Source organism: Colossoma macropomum, unplaced genomic scaffold, assembly GCF_904425465.1.
Source record: "Colossoma macropomum unplaced genomic scaffold, Colossoma_macropomum, whole genome shotgun sequence".
Taxonomy (NCBI): domain Eukaryota; kingdom Metazoa; phylum Chordata; class Actinopteri; order Characiformes; family Serrasalmidae; genus Colossoma; species Colossoma macropomum.
Window position 1 is genome coordinate 37,784,551 of NW_023494800.1, and position 16,253 is coordinate 37,800,803.

The 16,253-nt window shown below is 37.4% G+C and overlaps 1 protein-coding gene across 1 annotated transcript; it reads left to right on the top strand.

Annotated features, from left to right (window-relative positions):
* The first annotated feature begins 3,476 nt into the window (after nucleotides 1-3,476).
* LOC118820290 (mucin-2-like) lies at nucleotides 3,477-5,320 on the top strand. Its single transcript, XM_036588573.1, has 4 exons — nucleotides 3,477-3,993; nucleotides 4,097-4,228; nucleotides 4,748-4,828; nucleotides 4,936-5,320. The coding sequence occupies exons 1-4, from the start codon at nucleotides 3,940-3,942 to the stop codon at nucleotides 5,158-5,160; spliced, it is 492 nt and encodes a 163-aa protein (XP_036444466.1). The 5' UTR covers nucleotides 3,477-3,939; the 3' UTR covers nucleotides 5,161-5,320.
* Nucleotides 5,321-16,253: the final 10,933 nt, after the last annotated feature.

Here is a 16,253-nt window from a genome sequence, read left to right on the forward strand (position 1 = left end):
GTATAGAGGACAGTAATCTGGGTGGTCCGAGGGGGGACCAGCAGTGGCGAACAATCAGTGGGGTGCCAACCTTTTCAAACCAGCGGACCGATATATACTCACTATCTGGGTGTGTCTAGATTAAACAAACAAACAAACAAAACAGCACAATTCATTCAGTACAGCAGAGAGGCGCGAACCAGAAAAATAAAGATCCGTAGTCCACTGTAGTCCTGAGTCATTCTGTAGTCGTCTGAGCTCCATTTCTCTATGGCCAGAATGAATAGGGTTTTCGAAAAATTGCCTCTATCGCCCCCTGTGTTAAATAAAAATGTTCAGAACCCGATACGTTTTGTTCTGTGTACATTTTTCTCTCAAATACCACTGGATCCTCCGAATTACGAGGTCGTTAAAGAGCTATAATACTAATATTGCTACGTGCTAAAGCTACTGCGCATCAGTTTGATGTCACTAAGCTACACTAAACTAAGGCGGGCTGTGGCGCTGCTCTGACGAGCTGTACTACCTTATTGAAATCTTCTACAGTAGCGCAGAATTACAGATATACCTGTAAATAAAACCTCTGGGTGGGATATTTTGATAAAGGCTAAAACTCCTAAAATATTACCCGTGTTTAAACTATGAGGCTGAATTCAGCTTCTTTTTTTGCAGCTTCTTGTTTGAATGTTCCCGTTCCACCTTAAATGGCGCAGCAGCTGTGACTATACAAACATTAGCAAACGAGACAAAATCCTGACCTGTCACTTCTGTGAAACAGCAAAAATAAGTTAATGTTAATAAACCTCCTGATTTTGTTCTGTACAGAATGACGACACGACTACAGTGGACTATGGGAGAACAAACAAATGACTGGCGGGACTTTCAGACCAATTAGAGCGCGGGACTCCGCCTCGTGGGCGCTCGGTTTTGCCGCTGTTCTCCTCTTTTCTCCCTTTCAAAGCAAAACCGTTACAGCCGTTTACAGTAAGTGAACTGAACTCACTCACGACGTTAACGCGGACAGCGAGTGTTAAATCTCGTCCAGACAGTCTCTTACATTCCTTACGAAGACAGCGCCGTGTTCTGCACATGCCCAATATTATTATCCTCGGAGAGGAGTGCATTAAGATTCTATGGCTGCGAAGAGGGGTATGCTCCTGTCTCGAGACCGTAGCGGCTGCGGTGACTGTAAGGGGAATGGCGCTCCCTACAGCACAAGCGTCTGCTTTAAGAAAACCAATCATTTCGCTCCTGCTCCATTCTCGCTTCCATTTCTCTCCAATCGGCTCACAGCGCCCTCTCCATTTCTCACCAATGAAACCTTCTCTTCGGTTTACCGTCCATTTCTCACCAATGAAATGCTTCTGCGCCTCTCCATTTCTTGCCAATCAAATCGCAGCTCTCCCCGTTGCCATAGAAACGGCTAACGGCTCCGCGCTCGAAGCTCGTTCCATTTCTAACCAATGAAATGCTCTCCGCGGGCCGCCGTGCGTTGCTGACCAATAAAAATCTCCGACGCCTCTCCTTTTCTTGCCAGTCGCGTCGCGCCAGCGGTCGTTGCCATAGCACCGCTGTCTAGGCGTCACAAGTTAAAGTCGAAGCGGGTTTTTTTGCTTGGAAGAGCTGCCTGTACATGGATGTCACCGCGAAGTAACGGCGTAACTCGGCTGTCTTCGCTCTTGACAAGATATGTTAACTACTTTTCAAAATGTTTGTGTTGCTTATGCTTCTAACTAACTTAGCTAGCTATGGTAATATTACAGATTACTATATTTAGCCAAGAACAGTCTCTGAATATGTTCTTGCTAGTTAGCGTAAGAGTTTGAGTGCGTTTGTAAGCGTAGCAACAATAAAATGATTTAACGGCAGGTAACTCCACTCTGCCTGTGACTATGAAATGTTTTTATTAACGTTGCATCTTTGATAATACTACAGATCACTGTATTTAGCCACGAACGGTCTCTGATCATGTGCTTGCTAGCGTATCTGAGTGCGTTTATAAGTGTAGCGATCATAATTAATGGCAGATAACAGTTTTTTCAAGCAAATTATTAACGTTGCATCTTTGGTTTCGAAGATGCCATCTAAAAAAAAGCATCATGCCATGGGAGACGAAGAGTGGGTTGCCAGACTGAAGAAGTTTGCTGATACAGGCGTTTGGCCCTCTGAGGCAGGGAACAGGCCAGCCCCGAGGCAGAAAAGGTGGCATGACTTCTATCAAAAGGCAAGCATTTGGTTTTATTTTGCTTTATTCGTGCCAATTAATACCAATTACATAAGTATTATTACTTAAACAATTTAGGCATTGAACAATTCTTGTGAATCAATGTGTTCTTTGAAGGAGAATTCCACCGATTTTCAAAAAAATCTCTATAATTTAGTGACTGAGGTGCAAACAAAGTCATTCAGAGTGGTTTAATATGGAAAGGTTGATTGTAGAGATTTCTTTACAGTAGTTAGATAGATATACAGATAGATACTTTATTGATCCCCAAGGAAATTTAGCAGCCAGTATCAGTCACACAACACAGGACAGTAATAATAATAAGGGTGAAACAATGTAAAAAGAAAAATAAATACAAAAACCCCATTTACAGGCATATATACAAATAGAAATGTACAAAAATCTGCAACAAAATCTATAACCTGAGATGAAAAAGGCAGTGCAATAACAACATAATGACAATACTGAATAAATATGTGCATATAGTAGTACTGAAATAAAGTGTCTAGGTGTGGAGTGTCTAGATGTGCAAGATGTGTGGTAGGGGTTACAGAAAGTGCAATATGTTCAGTAAGGTGTCCACATGTGCAGATGGATAGAATAACACCTATGCTTTGGTATGAGATAAACCTATGATTTAGCATGATATTCAGATTCAGTCCTTATCTATCCTCTTCCTTCTTCTCTCTTCTCTTCTTCTTCTGGCCCCACTGGGAAGAGTTGAAGAGTCTAAAGTGGTGGTAATAGGAACCAGGGGTCACGCACAAATATAGTCATCACTATCCAAAACCACCAGTGAACCTACATGTGTCTTCTGAGTTTTCATATGTATAGTTGATAATGGTAAAACAGTGGTCAGTCAGAAAAGTTTTATTTGGGAACTATTTTGCCTTACAGTGCCCTCCGTTATGAATGGATTAAAAATAAAAATTACTTTTTAGGTCAACACCTTATGTCATAACTACTGTAAATCAATGTCTCAGACAGTGCATTTATAACCATCTGATGTAAGCTTTCTGTGAGGGAGCTTCTAGAGGAATGACATTTTCAGATATCTGGTTCCAATCACTACAATTCTGACTGTAAATTTCTCTAGAATGGAGCATTTTACATTAAAACCCCTCTGAATGACTTTGTTTACATCTTAACCATTTGATTACATTCTAAAGAATTCCTCTGCAAGAGTGAGCTATGGTTGCATAAAGGTTAAAATTATTCCATGAGCTCTGCCATGGCTTTTAGCCTGTCACACAGTACAGAATTAACGTGCGGTTATACACCAACTTCATTAACTACGCCTCCTTGTTCATTTACTCTTTGTTCATTTCATCTGGTCCACTTATCATATCAGAGCACTTTGCATTTCTACAATTACTGACTGTGGTCCATCTGTTTCACTGCATACTTTATTAGCCCTCTTTCACCCTGTTCTCCAAAGGTCAGAACCCCCACAGTGGTGGTCCTAACTCACAATAAAGTGGTCGTTCAGTATGTATGTGTACTGAATGTTGCCTCACAAAGCCCCAACTTCTCTTAGCCAATAAGATTTTGAGCCAGAGTTTTTCGTTTTCTAATAATTTATTTTATTGCTAAATTACAGCACATAAACATTTTTGGTAGATACAGTACTGTCCTGTTTTGAAATTTACTGTTTATTTTAGTGCTGCATTACAGGCTATACACATTTTCTGAATTTCTTGCAGATAGAGAAGTGCCCAGCTCTGCTCAAGAGACAGATGTCACTTTTTGGGGGTCTGCAGAGCTGTGTGTGTGGGTTCCACTCTGCTAAGGTGTGGAATGAGTAAATATAACAAGCAGATAGGCGGACAAACTTATATATTTAGGTAATTTGTAGTGGTTGGGCATGCTTTATTTTTTTGTTTATTTCTTCAGCCCACCAGTGAACCAACATCAATTGCTACCCCTGTTGCTGTACCAGGCACATCGAGTAAAGCTGGTGTTTCTTCCACCCCCTCTACTCCCAGCTGCCCAGCACCATTGCGACAGACATTAAACATTGGAATGGTGAGTGTAGTATTCTAAACTCACTTCTTTCCCTTAGTGAGGAAAAGGGCTGGAGAACGCTTAAGGTACTTTGGATTTTGTTACTATACCATACTATTATACTTCTTTGGAAGATTTGTACTGGAAGTATTATTGAAGAATATTCCTTACTCAAAATCGTTTTTTACTGCATGCGTTTTCATTTAGAGCTTCAAAACACTTGTTACACATTACAAAAGCCAGAGACTCCAAAGTTATTTTCTCTTGTTTTATTTTTCTCTTCCCATTCAGTCAAATTTCTGTGCACTCTAACAGTGTTTTTATTACAACACCCAATCAAATCCCTATCAGTGTAAAATAAAACATCCAGGGCAATTTATATGATTAAATATACGTACTCTTTGACATTTACTTCCATGTTTAATTGAATAGAATTTTGATACAATACTGCTTGAGTATAGTGTTTCTTGTGTTTCTAGTGTGGCACTTTTTCCTCCCTTGCTAAGGAGCTGCTCTAATTTTTTCTTTGTCTTCCTCTAGTTTACAGCACTCCGTTTTGGCGGAAAACATGCTGCTGCTGCAAAGCCAACCCTTAATTTGGCAAGGAGGCCTCCTGCTCAGGTATGATGAATTGGATGTAAATGCTTGTTATATCATATCATTTGACCTATCAGTCTCTTTTACTATGGATGGCTGTTATTGAATGACACAGAATTTTTGTTCTCTAGCATCACTCCACCATCACTACCACAGAAAGCCCACCTGGTTTCACCAGCCCCGTCACTGCCAGGACCACCTCTGCCACACCCCAGCCATTGTCCAGTCCTGCAAAGACATACGTCCAAACCACATCCCCTTTTTCCATGCTTCCCTCTTCAGCTTCCCCTGTGAAGATGAAGAGTTCTTCCTTCTTGATGCCACATCCACCAGTTTTTCTTCAGTGTTCAAATTAGGATGTGATATATGTTTCATTCTCTTATTATACAAGAGTTAGTTCCGGCCACACAAGCTGATCGGTTGAGAAGCGTTCTAACTGTGCTGATATTTTGCCATTACAGCACAGATTTTTCACAAACACTGTATCACTCCGCCGAGACACCGTTAAGCAACGACTTTGACAGTTGTAGGAGATGCTCAAGCCATTTGAACATTTTTACTTCTTGCTTTGCTTTGCCCACTGTTACGTTGCCCACAAACAGAAAATTGATACTTTGAAGATTACATACATCAGACTACAGCCAATTTTGTCAGACTCTGAAGATGAGACTACACTAAATACACAATTTAAACAGCTGGAGAACGAACTGCCGGCTGAGCAGTGAGTGAGCGGAGTTCATTACTGTGACGAAGCAACAAGCTGCTCGTTAAGGAACTATAATTTGGTGAAGGAACTGCGAACATTAAAACATATTAAACGCCGCGTTCACGGCCCAGTTTATTAATTTATTACTGTATTTATTTGACTGTTGTATAACAGCAATAGAACACTCGAGATTGTGATGTTATTTCCCGATAACACACTTGTGTTCTATTGCTTAGATACATTTTTAATCTGTATTTTGTTTGTGTGTTTGTGTGAATCAGAGTGAATCTGTTACCACTGGTTGTGCATCAGATGACTGAGCCAGCGTGGAACCCACTGTGACCAATTCCCCCTCAGTCATGCCTGCTGACCCAACTGTCCCTCCAGCTTCTTCTCAGTCTCTTGCCCTGTCTTCTTTTGGCTGTAATGATTTCTGGTTGCCAGTGGAGATGAAGAGAACCATCCAAGACCAGAAATGGATATTCTGCAATAGTGGTTGATCTTATGTCACAGGTATGCATGTGATATACAGGTCATCCGCATGATGAAAGAGAGGACATTAGGGAACAGCTCCCATTGTCTCTTAAAGCAGCTCAAGGAAAATCATAGTGAGGAGTGGTTGATTCGCCTGGCCAGATGTTTTGGGGAGTGTAAACCATTTGTGGAGCATCCCAGCCTCTTTCCTTTTTCCAGGAGCCCCAACAGCCTGTTGCATTCCCAACAAACAAATGGCTTCTTACAGTCTACGGGAATGACATAATGAGTCGAGTCGACCACATTAAGGCCTCCATTACTCACCATTACTTGGCTTACTTTCAAAGCCACTCAGAATGGTTTGGTGTGAAATGCTCCATTCTAGAGAAACTTGCTCAGAATTGTTCACATTGGTATCAATGTCTGAATCATTTAATGCCTGTAAAAGGTACATCATAGAGAGTTGTTGTTTACAGTGGTGGTGATAGGAACCAGACGTATGAAATGTTTTTTCTTCTAAAAGCTACCTTACAGAACGTAATATAAAATGGTTACCTGAAACCTGAGACAAAAAAATCCAGGGAATAAATAGTCTAACAAAATTACTAGTTGTTTTTATATAGAGCACTGTATATTCAGTTGTACAGGTTTGTGTTGTATAGTGTTGCATTGTGTATTTTGTTTATATTGTGTATTTTTCAGACAAAATTATAATTTTCTCTCAGCCTAATTTTCTCATTTGCCAAGGCTGTTTTATTCTTTATTCATTTATTTATTACATTAAGAATTTATTGTAAATATTACATTGTTACATTAAGAAAACCTTGTAGGAGTAACAGGAACAGCTCTTTCCTGTTTCAGGTCCTACCTCTCTGATCGCTATCAGTTTGTTAATATAAATGGTGAATCATCTGTTCTCACAAAAGTAAAGTATGGTGTTCCACAAGGCTCTGTTTTAGGACCTGTATTATTCACTTTATATATGCTACCACTGGGCACCATTATCAGTAAACACAGCATAAACTTCCACTGCTATGCCGATAACACTCAGTTATATTTAGCAAGTGAACCGGATGATAAAGTTAAACTTAGCAAGATTGAGGACTGTATAAAAGACATAAAGGACTGGATGTCGAGTAACTTTCTCCTTCTAAACTCAGATAAAACAGAGGTTCTGCTTCTTGGTCCAAAAGCTGCCAGAAACAAACTGTCTGATTTTACACTTAAACTTAACAATTTCTCAGTTGCATCAAGCTCATCTGTAAAAAGCCTTGGTGTCATTATAGACCCTGATCTGTCCTTCGACACACATATAACTAATATTACTAGAACAGCCTTCCTGCATCTCCGCAATATTGCTAAATTGAGAAATGCATTCTCTCTACAGGATGCAGAAAACTTAGATCACAAGGTGCTGCTCATTATTAGTACCTAGAATTAATAAAGTTACGTCAGGGGGGAGAGCTTTCTCATACAAAGCCCCCCAGCTTTGGAATAGTCTTCCTGTTAATGTTCGGGACTCAGACACAGCCTCAGTGTTTAAGTCTAGGCTAAAAACTTACTTGTATAGTCGAGCCTTTGGTAGTTTTGATTAGTTTTAGTTTGATTAGTTTTCCCTGTAAGTTCTATACCTGCCAGAGTCTCTGCTGCTCTGCTAACACTGTAATCTGTGATCAGTCACCCATTACAGAACTGACACCCATTACAGAACTGACACCCATTACAGAACTGACTCTCAGTTCTGTCAGTCACTCATTACAGAACTGACTCTCTGTGTGTGTTTTCCTTTCTTTCCTTTGCCGAGTTGAACAGCTGTCCATCCTGTGCGTCTGATGCTGCTGCCTCTTCTGCCGTGATCAGGTGCCACTGCTCGCTGTGCAAACCTCACCCTCACAACCTGATCCCACTGATGCTGCTGCTGCTGCATGAACTATATAAATAAACTTTACTTACTTACTTTCATTAAGAATTCTGATTCATACAGATTTGTAAAATACCTCTGTTCTTAGAATGTCAGTAAAGTTAGATATATTGTTTAGAGGAATACTGTTAGAAGAACACAAGTTTGGCTCCTGACTTCTTGCTGCTGTCCAGCCATCACAGATTTGTTCAATTCCATCAGTGGTAACTGTAAATACTGAGCTAAATATTGAGAAATTATTTACAGTTACCATCCAATATTAGTTAAATTTCATTAAATGAGGACATGAGCTGCTGGTGGAATGGAACAAATCTATACTGTGACTGGAGTGCAGCGAGAAATCAGGAGCCAAACTGGTGTTTTTCTAACTGTATCCTTCTAAACAATATTTTTCAGAAAAATCTTGTAATATTGTACCATATTTATGGTTACTTTTATTTATTCTCATGTTATATATTGTTTTACTGGTAAAAACATCACTTTTTGATATACTGTAAGTAATATGTGTGTTGGCAAATAAATTCTTTTAAATTGCAGTTCACTCTTATTAAGGTCTCTTATTTGTTGACTCGTTTTGACAAAACTGATGTACCTGTTTAAGTATAAAACATATAAAACGTACATTAACCGTGAATAATTGATAATAATGATTAGTTAAGCATTTGTTAAACATCTAATTTAAAAACCGCAGTGCTGTATATTTGAAGCCAGCCTGGAATCGAACCCGCGACCGTTGGATCTACGCCGATCTTCCCCAAACGCCGTACGTCGTTATAAAACCCGAAACTTTTCTTTGCGGCAGCTTTCGCTCGTTTGTTTCGCTCGTTATGTATCTGATGCATAAAAAATAAAAACAATACCAATTAAAATAATATCAATAAATAAATAATATAAACAATACAAATAATAAAAAACACAAAACAAAAATGAGTTAGGGGTTTTAGTGATTTAATCTACACTAAATTTTAATACTGTTTTTGCATTTTTCCTTTTTTTCTTTTAAGAGATGCAGAAAAGGGAAGCTTATGAAAACCTTGGAAACTTTGCTTTGTGCATAAACCTTTCATCCAACAACATGAGTCCTTATAAAGTTATAAATATTCAAATTATATAATTTTTTCTCCAAAATAACCCTGCATATAAAATCATAAAAAGGTCACATGAAGCACTTCCAGTGGTCGCTAAAATAGTAAATAAAAGTGCTGTTTTCACAGCCTATTTGATGGTCTCATTGTGGAACACAGGAAAAAAGATTTTATCCTCAGCAGAAGTGTTAGCGTGAAAAAGTTGTATGCAGTGAGACTCTACAGGCAGCAGGTGGCAGCAATGCACAGCGTTAGGGCTTCAGCGGGACACACTTCCTTTTAATATATAAAACAAAGGCTAATATCTCGATAGCAATACTGATATGTAATTAATAAATTAATGTCATTTATTAATTATATATTAATTTATTAATTGATTACATATCAGTATTGCTATGTGATTAATTAATAAATTAATATGTAATTTATAATATAATGGCTAATATCTCATTAAAAGTGTTCTTATAATATATAATACAAAGGTTAATATCTCATTAACAATGCTTATATGATTATATGTACCACAGAGGCTAATATCTCAATAACTATGCTGATATGATATATGATATATGTAATAAAGAGATTAATATTTCCATAACAATATTAATGTAATACAGAACATATAGTACAGAATCTATTGTTTAAATTGCAATGCTGATATATAATATATAATACAAAGGCTAAATGTGAACCTGAAACCTTACATTTGCTTTTCCATTAGCATAAAAACTTCCAGATAAACTGAGAGGACAGAAGCAAAAGTAGCTCCTTTTTCACATATTTAGCATCAGCATCTGAAAATATTCAGTTCACTGCAAAATGAAAACACTTAGTGTTGATATTTTTATGGGAGATTTGTTTTTTAACAAAGTAGAGGTCTGCACTCCTGCAGGACCCACCACAATATCTTGCAGCACAGGACTAATTTTCTGGAGTAACCACAGCGGGTATCTTGCCCCCTGCAGGCACTCATAAAGAAAATCACACAAATTAATGAGAAGCCTAAATAAATTACAACAATCAGTGAATCATATATGTAGACAATATAAAATGATAACAGTAAATTGGTTAAAATAAAGTCATTCTGAAGAGCTATTTTATGCTGGGGGCTGGTGGTCAGTGTGAGGGTGAAACTTGTGACTGGTGGTGACCTTCCCCCTACAAGTTCAATGATTTGTATGAGTCTTTCTGCCCTGGTGTTTAGTAAAGAGCACTTCTTTTTCAAAACTTTTTTCTACAGTAAATTGACTATGTACTAAATATCATCAAATAACTTCATATAGAGTCAGATTAGTGTCATCTAGATCTCATTAATTTTTATACAGCAAGAAAGCAGTTACATTTTCAGTTACATCTAGCAACATTGTGTCTATTTTGTATACACTAAGTGTAATATGGTATCCATATCTGTCTTTGTACTTCCTAGTGATATTTAGTGGCAAAAAAATTAATACCCTCAACTGCGTGTCAGCTGACTCTCAACTTTATATATCCTTACTGTACAGTGTCTATGCTGACACTCAAATGAGGGTATACTTTTACATGCAAAAGTATTAAACTTAAATACACAACTAGATTACATGTCATTTTATGCAACCATACTGTCAACTACATTATAAGTGTAACTTATAGGTACTAGTTATAAATAAACTTCTACTTCTAACGCAAGAATATATATATATATATATATATATATATATATATATACATATATATGTATATATATATATATATATATATATGTAATACTAGTCCACTTTTTAGTCTATTAAAGTATACTTAAGTAAATATACTATATAAGTATACACAACTAGTTTACATCCAAGTTTTATTTTGTACTGCAACTATACATTCCACGACTTCAGGCTTTTTAAAGTCAAAAGTTATGTGATGAAAGTCAAGTCGACATCGACTAATCACTGATGATGTCATGAATAAAACAACAGGAGAAGAGAGTGCATTGCAACAACCGACTTTGGTTACTTTATTTTCTTTTATTGTTTTTTTTTTAAATATTTTTTTATAGATTTTTTAAATAGTTTTTTTTATATTTTTTTTATAGATTTTATAGTTTTTGGTAACTCACCAGCTGTCTTCTGTTAGGCATCCATGTTAATGTCATAATCACGTGATCAGTAACTAGTTGACATCAAGTTTAAAACACCATCGCCGAGCAGTAATATACACTAGTCTTTACAACCACTTCTGTGAACTACATACTTTTATTCAACTTTTTAGTTGTGAAAGTACACTTTATGAGGTAGAATTACAAGTCCAGGCCACAAGTAATGTATATAAGAAAACAATTACAAATATAGGCCAAAGATACTTAAACTTTTCTGCATACTTGTCAATACAAAAAAAAAAGCTTACTTAAGTTTAATTTTTGTTAGTACATCGCTAATAAGTACATAATAAGTAAACTGAAAGCATATTCACTTATTTTTACACATCCAGGTTTCCTTCGTCAGGATTGACATATGAAGCTAAAGAGCCAAGTTTCTCATAAAGCAGCTTCTCTGAGTTTTGGTACCAACGATTAGTATTTCAGTTTTTTTTTTTTTATTTAAGGTTTTTTTTTTCAGTTTTTTCTTGATTTAGTAGTTTTGTGACATCCACTGAGAAATATCTAACACACAGCTTGTCAGCCTGTCAACAGAGTCTTCATTATCACAGGGAATGGAAATGTATAATTGCGTGTCATCAGCACAGCTATGAAAACTGATATTATGTTTCCTTTTTTTGATGAATGATTTCCTAGTGAAACCATGAACTGTGTATTAACAAAGTATGATTGAAACCATTCTAAAGCTGTGATTGAGAGGCCTACTCAGAATTCAATACGGTGGATTATATTCTTGTGATCAACTGTATCAAAAGCTGCACTAAGATCTGATAAGACCAGAATGGAAGGATTTTTTTCATCATCGCAGACCCTGAGGTCATTCTGAGGACAACACAAACCAATGATATCTCAGTATTGTGGTTTGAACAGAAACCTGATTGAAATTTCTCAAATAATTTGTTTGATATTAGATACTGATTTAATTGTTTAAAAACAGCATGAGTACAGAAGGATGCATACTGCTCTTTTTTAGTAGAAGCTTCACCAGGACAGTGTCTGGAAAAGCATCTGTTGACAGAGAACAGTTTAAAATAGTTAAAACATCATTACGAACAGAATAAAAAACATCTTAAGGAGAGGAGTAGGAACAGGGTCAAGATCACATATGGAAACCTTAATCTGTTTGTAACAGTTGTAGCGCCTGATAATTGATAACAAAGAAAGATGTCATCAATGATGTTGGTGGCTTATCTGGAACTTGTTTCAGTTGGCTGAGCTATGCTCTGTCTTATTAATGCTATTTTATTTTGCAAATTAATTGTGAACTCTTCACAAATTTCAGAAGATGAGGCGCACTAGCAGGAAAATTGGGGCTAATTAGTCTATGGCGGATAAAAAGGCTTTGGTATTATCTTCATGTCTATTAATTACACTAGAGAGATATGACTGTCTGGATATTTTCATAGCATTATTATAGACTGAGATCTGATCTTTGAGAATATCATAATGTACCTGCAGTTTAGTTTTCCTCCGTAAGCATCTGATTTACCACACTTTCTCTTAAGCTGGCGTATTTCTGCATTCATCCATGGATTTTTAGGAGTTTTTCTTCCATTTGACTGGAGCGAGAATGTCAAGAATTTCCTTTAATTTAGCATTTCGAACAGAGACCAGATCATTACAAGAGGAAGTCAAAGCTGTTTGATGAACTTATAAATGTTTTTAAACTTCTCGACAGTTTCTGAGTCAATGTCTTTTTTAAACAATCTTTAGTCACTTTCTTCCTTACTTCTATATTGACTTGAAAGAATATACAGAAATGACTTAATATAAAAATATCAAAAATTAGTGACACATTTTGTTTAAACTTTTTGTAAGAACTAGATCCAGGATGTGAGTTAGCTTGTGGATAGAGCTGCTCACGTGCTACTTTAAATCATGTCTTAGTTCTGCAGTTTTTGCCAAAAAAAATTAGTATTTTGCCTGGGTGGTCTTTATATTGCAAATAGTAACACAAGTGTCATTAAAAGGTTGATTGCAACAAACTCAAAATATGTAAATTTACCAAGAGTGGTATTTTTGCATTTAAGTCACTATTGTAAATGCATGCCCTTAGCTTGCTCCGTCTTACTGTATACATGAATCTGTATTTTTCAGAAAGTTTCAAGTAGAGTTGCTGTGCCATTTTCATTAAGCCATGTTTTTGTTAGAAACATAAAATCAAGCTTATGCTCTTTAATAAGACCTCAAATCAGAAGTGTTATGTTATTTACTGACCGTACACTGAGTAAAGCAAAGTTTAATTTACTGCTCAGTGGTCTTTACTGGTCTTTTGTAGGGATTTCCTAACAATTGAAGTTGCACGAAAATACTCCTTCAGAAGCAAACCAAAGCTTTTTGGTGAGGTATGCATTGATGCTACTAATACTGATCCACAAACTTAAAGTCTTTCCTTTCAAAATGCTTTATTTTCCAGCTAAATGTATGAGGTGAAGTAAAGTATGCTGTAACTAGTCTAGCAATGGTGTCGGATTAGCCTTTGTCTGTTTCTTGATTCTCTTAAAGATTTTAGATTGATTGCCCCTTCAGCACAACCTGAAGCCATATGTGTGATCTAATATAATTTTTTTGGTGTTCAGTATAGTAGAATCATTTTATCATAGCAGCGCTTGCCAGTAACAGTGAAATATGGCAAAACCGAGTGAAACATGTCAGTAACTGAGTGAAATATGCCAGTAACGGAGAAAAATGAAAAATTGCATGAATCCTTTCTGGTCAAATCTGATAGTGGCCGAGTGAAATATGGCAGTAAGTTAACCCAGTTAAATCTGCCAGCAATTCAGTTTCTATATACAGATGAGCAGACACTCTTCTTGAAATTCAAAACGTTCAAAACATTGTCAAAGTGGACAAAAAAGAACCTGGACATTCCAAAAAACTTTTGAGCATTTAGGGTCTTCTTTGCAAATGTAAGATGCGATTTTAACATTTCTTTTGGTTAGCAATGTTTTCTGCCTTGGTTTTCTTCCATGACGTCCACTTTGACAAAGGCAGTAGTATTCCAGGATACCTCAGGAGCAACACCCCAGCAACAACCTAACAACCACTTAGCAATGCATAGCAACAAGCTGAAATACCATGGCGGGCACCTACCAACACCCAAGCAACTACCTGGAACACCATGTGTGCGACTTGAGACCATCCTAAGATACTGTAATAAACCACCTACCAACAAACTGCAATACTATAGCAACCACCCAGAGTACCAGCTTTTATTGGGCAGAAGGCAGGAAACACCCTGGACAGACCACCAGTTGGGTGAGAATGTTCAAACTCCACGAGGAAAGGATCCCGGTCGTCCGGATGGGGAATCAAAACTTGGGAGGCCACAGTGCTACCTACTGTACCACTGTACCCACTTTCCTATTCTATAATTCTAAAATCTTTAACGTGTAGTCTTACACAAGCATTTAGGCTGGGGTTAGATGCTAGTGGGTGGAGTGGCAAGCCTTAAGAACATCAACTCGTTTGAGACATAACAATAGCAAGTAAACTTGCAAATAACATTTTGTAAAAACTGCATTAAAAAATAATAATAATATAAAGAGGCATTAATTTAAAAAATCCTAGATATGCCCTTCTTTTCATCTGCCTCCTTTAATCTCCCTTTTACTCTCCACACCAGTGTTACCACACATGCAGTGTTTACTTACTCTGTGTGTGTGTGTGTGTGTGTGTGTGGTCGCCACAATGTCCTCCTCTAATTGAGGCCAGATACATTTATTTACCCGTTCCAGTCCTAAAACAGAGCAAATGATCAGACTGAAGGCATGCAGTGAGGAGGCTGTGTGTGTGCTGTACTGCATGACCCACATTTGGACATCTTTTAATGTAATAATTTTACTGAGTTTGTTTTCTGCTTCGTCTCGTGTGGTTGTCTATCTACAAAAGCAGCCAAACTGAGATATGGTGATCCAAGCTGTGACTCAAAGAGTTCATAAAGTTGGGAAAAAAGTATATTCAGAATCGATTAGAATATTCAGCAGGAGATAATTACATTGGTTGAAATGATTAAGCCCAGTACTAGGCCTGTTGTTATCTGTGTTTCTTTTAGGTTCAGAACTGGACTTCTACCACGCTTTCACTTTTGCTCTGAACAGATTTTAGCGACACAATCTCAAAATGACAAACAGTTAGCTTTGGAAGTCATTGACTTCTTTGTAATGACAATATAGCTCAGTCCTCACTAACCACTGCTGTGCTTTCATACTGTGGAGGCCATTTATGTAATAATGCATGCAGATAGCCTGCTTTTAGTTTCTATTCCACAGGCCTTGCATTATACATCTCAATCTAAACTTAAAAATAGTTACACTAAACTAGAAGAGCAAAGTTTGTGAATGCTTTAAGTTGACTTGATAAAGCTATTCCTATGGAATCCCAGGTGGTTGCTAAGGTGCTGCTAGGCAATTGCTGTGGCATCTCAGGTAGTGGCTAAGATGTTGCTAGGTCTTTGCAATAGTATCCCAGGTCATTAAGGTGCTGCTTGGACATCACTATGGTATCCCAGGTGATTGCTAAGCTGTCGCTAGGCTGTTGCTATGATATCCCAGGTGGTTGCTAAAGTTTTCATAGGCCGTTGCTAGGGTCTCCCAGGTGGTTGCTAAGTTATTGCTAGGCTGTTGCTGTAATCCTGAGGTGTTGCTAGAGCATTGCTATAGTGTCACATGTGGTTGCTAAGGTATTGCTAGGCCATTGCTATGCTATGCCAGGTGGTTGCTAAGGAGTTGCTAGGTAGTTACTATGTTATCGCAGGTGGTTGCTAATATGTGAGTATGTATGTGTGCCAGTATGTGTGTTAGTCTTCATAATAATATCTATGATGGGAGAGGTGTCCTTTGTGACATCATTTGTGGTAGATAAATTTAGACAGTCTCACCACTGTTCCATTCACTTAATATGGGAAAAAAGAAAATTGTAAGTGCAATTAGTCCCAAAAGCACAAGCTCCCTATTCCTGCTTATTTTTTAGTCAAGTCAAGAGACTTTATTGTCCTTTCAGCTATATAAGTACACAGTGAAACGAAACAGCATTCCTCCATGGTACAACACAGGAACACAAGTGCAAAACAATACAGTATACACAGTGCAGACTGCAACATGAGAGACTTACAATAAATATGATACAGGGCACAGACA

Coding starts and splice junctions, on each gene's coding strand:
- LOC118820290 (XM_036588573.1), top strand. CDS start 3,940: ATGTCACTTTTTGGGGGTCTGCAGAGCTGTGTGTGTGGGTTCCACTCT. Junction 4,229..4,747: donor AGACATTAAACATTGGAATG/GTGAGTGTAGTA, acceptor GTCTTCCTCTAG/TTTACAGCACTCCGTTTTGG. Junction 4,829..4,935: donor CAAGGAGGCCTCCTGCTCAG/GTATGATGAATT, acceptor TTTGTTCTCTAG/CATCACTCCACCATCACTAC.